Source organism: Leuciscus leuciscus (assembly GCF_965113295.1).
Source record: "Leuciscus leuciscus genome assembly, chromosome: 5".
Lineage (NCBI taxonomy): Eukaryota > Metazoa > Chordata > Actinopteri > Cypriniformes > Leuciscidae > Leuciscus > Leuciscus leuciscus.
Window position 1 is genome coordinate 6333095 of NC_138729.1, and position 6134 is coordinate 6339228.

Sequence of the window (6134 nt, forward strand, 5' to 3'; positions counted from 1 at the left end):
AGGTCAGACAGAAATAAAGCAGTCTGAGGCCTACAGAGAGACACACACAAACCCCGCCCCTAGCCCCGCCCCAACAGATGTCACCGTGGGAAATTCCCACACCCCCCTTCAAGCTCCCAAATAGAAAACACGTCCGGTCAGCTCAGTAGCCAGACTTAAATGACCAAAGAAAACCGATGCAACGGCCCGGAGAGACCACACCCCCTAACACGCCCCTCTCAAAGCTCATAGGTTGTGTAAAATTAAGACACACCTCTCAGATGTCATTGGATGATACAAATGACATCACTCATAGGAATCCCCCTACCACAGCATCACAGTTAAGAGTTTAAAAAGCAGCGGAAACTTCAAGTGAAATACTATTTGTTTTATCTATCGTTTTTATACCGTTTTTATGTAAACCACTTTAAACATCCATATGAAATGTGGTAAATAGTCACGGTTTCCAATATTTAATTGTCACAAAATTATTCTATAATTTTAAAAGTAGGCTATAGTCCCCTAGAGTTTTTAAGGCTCGCGCACTTATCATACCACACACACACACACACACACACACACACACACACACACACACACACACACACACAGAGCGCCGCTATGTCTACCGAGGTGTTATGGGGCATATGGTAGCATCCTGCATATTTAATTTTTTCTCTTTTTGACGGAATTGTGTGAATTAGTTTTATTGCAGAGCTTATTTGAAGAGATGGGTCAAATTCGACATGTTTTTTCTAGTCATACAAATCAGGTATCAGACTCCATACCACATGCAGAGATGAAGGGTTTCTTTGAAAATTAAGCGGGGAAAAAGGTGTTTTTAAAACGCATCGTATCGCAATCTTTAAAAGGAGTCATTTGAGTATTTCATTTGAGTACCCAACCGACGAAGGAGACACACCATCGAGCCAGCGCAATGTCTACAAATCATCATTATGGAGCAGAAGGAGACGAAGGCTTTTTTTTTGATTCCGAATTAGTGGAAATTCTTAACGATTTATGTGAGTTTTTTATCATAAATCATAACCTACAAAATTGAAAAGATATCTCAATAAATGCTTTTATTTTCAGATGATACATCATTCCCCGAAGGTGTCGCGCCAGGTGATTTTTTTCAAGGTACGAGGATATATTTTTGTCATGTCTTTTTTAAATATTTACTATTTAATATTTGTTTTAAAGAAAAAACTACTTTCAACAGAAATCACAGACGACGCACCGGCTCATAGCTCCACCCAACCGCCGGACCCAGCCAATCAAATTTACGAAGACGTCACGCCCAATTCAACCCCTACAGCTGTGGTCTGTGCGGACACAGAGAGTACCGAAAGTCAAACCTCACGTCCAGTCGAAGAGGAGAATTCTCCCCGTTCGAGCCCGTCTTTGGATGAGGGAAACACCGGATCGATTAACATCATTGACGCTTCACGCAGAGGGGTGAAACGTCTTCGGGAAATTTATGGAGAAGAATTAATCTATCCGGAGAGAGGTAAGGGAAAAAGAAAACTATTTGGTCTAATCTTTTATATTTTTTTATTCGTTGAATTTTTTTAATTAACTGAATATTGTTTTTAGAAGAAAACAGTACATCTGTTACATCGACAACTGGAGGAAAGAAACGATTCGAGAAATATTCTCCCGAGAGTCCGAATACGGATGAATACGGTAAGATTTCTTGTTTCATTAGACTATATTTTATCTATATTAAATAATTCATATAATATATTTTTTTTTTATTTTTTATTTTTTTTCCTTTAGAAGAAATCACCTCTTCTCCAGAAAGAGGGGCCGAGGTGTTTTTGGCTTCTCAGCAATCGGTACTGGAGAGCATCAATTCGGAACGGGACTTATCAGAAAACAGTGATGAAGACGACCAGAGGTTTAGTCCTCTGTACAATCCTGCAGATCTCCGTGGATTGAGTTATGCCACTTTACGGAGTGCAAACAGAAGCTTCCAACGTGTTATCGAAATCGCCACACTACCTCTCACTTACCATCAGACAGCGGATATAGTTTCAAGAGGGCAGACCGGTATTACGGACCTTCTACATAGAGTCATTGATACACAGAATCAACACACCGCCGATTTAAGAAGTGCGGTGGAATTTTTCGGTGTTTGCCAAGACCGTGTGTTGGAAGAAAACAGACAGTTGCGCAACACGGTCTTATCACTTCAGCAAAACCTTTTGGAGGTGAGGAATGATCATTCATTGTTAATTACTGTACTGTCCCTAATATCTGAAAGATTACATATTATTCAGAGACAATCGAGGGACAGGCCTACATAAAATGATGATTGACTAGTTTTTTAAAAAACATTTCACTGTTATTGTTTTAAAAATCGTTTGGCTGTTATTGTTTTTTATCTAACTGTGTGAGATTTTGTATTTGTGTTTCAGTTTTTAAAATCTATTTCTCTGTTATTGTTTTTTATCTAGAGGTGTGTGTATGGATGATTATGTTTTACTAATACCCTACATTTTATGATGTATACCTATTAAAAACATTGTGATGTATATTTAATGGCATCCTTCTGTTTCACACAATTTTAAAAATAAAAAAACATATCAAAATGTTTCCTAAAAGACAGAGAACCGACTCAGAGTGTGATGATATAACTCGCTCAAGATCGAGAGGTACGTCTGAGAATAACGAGAGACTGAATATTTTAATACGTCAACAGTTAAGAGGTCTAAATAGTAGTGTTTTGTCTAATACGGAGAGATTGGATAATATTATAATCGACCAGCATCGCTGGATAGACCCGACCGGGGATGATGGAGATGAGAGCGCACAGACAGGTGGTACACTAGGGACATCTCAAACGCGGCCTACGGAGTTAAGTCGTGCGGAGATAGATGCTCTGATGACTGATGGTGGTGTTGTTCGGGGTTTCACGATAACACCACGACCGCGTTTTAACGGTGTAGAGTTACAGAGATCGTTAGATCTCAGACAAATACAGACCACCGATTTTGTAGAATATAATTCACGCCTCCATAATATCCTAAACGAGGTGGTTGACCTTTCACATCAGCTGGCGGGCGAGACGGGGTTCATAAACATAGCGCTTGCAGGAGAAAGTTTGCCGGGGTCAGTAAATGCAGTATTAACACCTGATAACAACCACGATGCTTCATTATTCATAAATCAGATTGAGCAAGTTGCTCAGAGTAATGCTGATCTGGCTAGTGACTCGACCCTAGCATTACAAATCTCAATTGTGAGAGATAAAACAGGAGGGGGAAGAAGAAAGATCAATCACCTAGCTATCAGCGAGAGTATCAGTAGGAATAAAATGCATTTATTTAGCCCCATTAATATCGATAATGAAATGTGTTTGAGCTACTGTCTAGCATATTTCCTTAATCCAGATTTCACAGATCAAGAGTTACACACACCTGCGATGGAGATTCACACGGGATGTGGTTTTATGGCACACGAGCAGATAGCTCTCCATAATTTGTCGGTTTTCGAAAATAAATTAGACATAAAAATTGTAGTTTTTTATAGAGACTGTTCTGGCAAGGTGGTTGTGTACAAAAACACAGACGAATTACACCCAAAGACAGTCCATCTATTTCTGCACGAAGGACATTTTCATCTAATAAAAAATTTAACCGGATTTATTGGAAGCTCGTACGTGTGTGAATACTGCTTCAAGGGGCATAAAGACAGAAAAACACACGAATGTCAGTTTGTTTGCAAAATATGTATGACATCTGCGTGTCGCACGTATGCGAGCAGAACAAGACAGTGTGCAGAATGTCTAAGATTCTGTAAAAACAACTTCTGTTACGAAACACATAAAAAATCACAAACCCCCGGCGAGAGATCTCAGTGTGAATCTGTGAGATTCTGCTCAAAATGCCATGCCGTTTATAGAACGCCCTCTGGTGGTGAAAAAATAAAACCTCACAAATGCTCTCCAGAGTATTGTCTACATTGTTGTGAGATTTTGACGAGCGACGGTGGTCACGAATGTTACATTCAGCCTCTAAAACCTGAAGGCAAAGACAAAAATTACATTTATTATGATTTTGAAACATTCGTTCAAGATGGGAGACACATAGCAAATTATGTTTGTGCAATGACAGAGACAGGCGAGACGTTTGAAGCTGCGGGGGTAGATTGTGTGGCTCGTTTGATTAAACACTTCAGACGCCCAAAATATACAGGATACACGTTTATTGCACATAACTCGTCCGGTTTTGATGCATATTTACTCCTTAATTATCTTGTCGGGGAGGGCTTGACGCCAAAAGTTATTATGCAGGGATGTAGAATTCTATACATGTATGATACTGTGTTTAAACAACGTTTCATCGACTCATGGCAATTTATCCCCTTTAAACTAACTAACATACCCAAGGCCCTTAACTTAGATACACAGGAGAAGGGTTATTTTCCGCACCTTTTCAATAAACCAGAAAATGGAGAATATATCGGTCCCTATCCTGCAAAAGAGTTTTACGGTTATGAGACAATGAGTGAAGCCGAGCGTGTCAGATTTGACACTTGGTACGCAGATGTATCGAATGATATCTTTGACTTCAAAAAGGAGATCGCTTTTTACTGTAGGAATGATGTAATTATTCTACGAAAAGCCTGCAAATGTTACAGAGACGAATTTATAAATTTCACAAATATCGATCCGTTCAAATCCATCACATTACCAGGTGTGTGTATGAAAACTTTCAAAACAAATTTTCTCTCGCGCGACACACTGGCTCCAACACACAGCCACGCCTATATTAATCAACACAAGACGTTTTCAAACGTATCTATCCAATGGCTTGAGTATGTCAAATTGAGTCAAAACGTGGAGATAGAACATGCAGTAAACATTGGCGAACGTGCGGTGGGGCCATATCACCTAGATGGTTATTATGAGGATGATAATGGGACAAAGATAGCCTTGGAATTCCTAGGGTGCTTTTTTCACGGTCACGACTGCAGATTTAAGGCAGAAGAAATTCAACCTTTATCGAAAGTGTGTTTTGGGGATCTCAGAAGGCAGTCGGATGCAAAACTAGAAACCCTGCGAAAAGTTTATGGATTGCGCGTTATTGTTATGTGGGAATGCGAATGGGAGGGGCTGAAACAGACAGACTGTGATGTCATGCGGTTCATGTCATCTTACGAAACACACGAGAGGCTGAGAGCTCGAGATGCTCTATACGGCGGTAGAACCAATGCGTACAAGTTGTATCACAAAACAGCTGAAAATGAGAGAATCGACTATTATGATTTCACATCGTTATACCCTTTCGTCCAGGCTACTAAAACGTATCCTATAGGTCATCCTAAAATTATATTCAAGGACTTTGAAGCGATAGAGAACTACTTTGGGCTAATAAAGGCCGAAGTTCTTCCTCCGCGGGGATTGTATCATCCAGTACTGCCTTACAGGTGTGCTGGTAAGCTAATGTTTCCTCTATGTAAGACTTGTGCAGAGAATCAGATTCAGGATACACAATGCTGCCATACAGAGGCTGAGAGATGTATTACAGGCACATGGGTGACCGTTGAACTCCAGAAAGCTATTCAACACGGATATTGCGTAATAAAAATACATGAAGTCTGGCATTTCCCAGACACGTCCGATACATTATTCACCGAATATGTTAAAACATTCCTTAAACTGAAACAGGAAGCGTCGGGGTATCCGTCCGATGTAGTGACAGAGACAGAAAAACAATCTTACGTAGCTGATTACCTGGATAAGGAAGGGATCCAGTTAGATCCGTCTAAAATAATAAAAAATCCAGCAAAAAGATCCATTGCTAAGCTCATCTTGAATACACTTTGGGGTAGGTTTTGTCTGAGATCTCACCTTGCACACAGTGAACTCCTGGCAGACCCAGAAGAGTTCACTCAGCATCTCTTTAACCACGCCCATGTAATACATCATTTCTCTTTCGTATCTGATTCAGTGGCTTTGATTCAGTCGAGTAGTGCACCGCAAGACCCATCTCCCACGCGGGATGTAAATCTTTTGGTAGGCGCTTTCACGACTTGTTACGGGCGACTCGAGTTGTATAATCTTCTAGATAAATTACGGGAGAGAGTGATTTATGCCGACACAGACAGCGTGATTTTTGTATCAAAAACCGGTGATTGGATTCCTGAGA

At 40.2% G+C, this 6134-nt stretch overlaps 1 protein-coding gene across 1 annotated transcript; it reads left to right on the plus strand.

The window, feature by feature from the left end:
* Positions 1–916: 916 nt before the first annotated feature.
* On the plus strand, positions 917–2320 carry LOC309500113 (uncharacterized protein; the record flags this gene model as incomplete). The annotated part of the gene is made up of 5 exons (XM_082171678.1): positions 917–1001; positions 1072–1119; positions 1202–1489; positions 1576–1665; positions 1759–2320. The coding sequence occupies 5 exons, from the start codon at positions 917–919 to the stop codon at positions 2286–2288; spliced, it is 1041 nt and encodes a 346-aa protein (XP_082027804.1). The 3' UTR covers positions 2289–2320.
* Positions 2321–6134: the final 3814 nt, after the last annotated feature.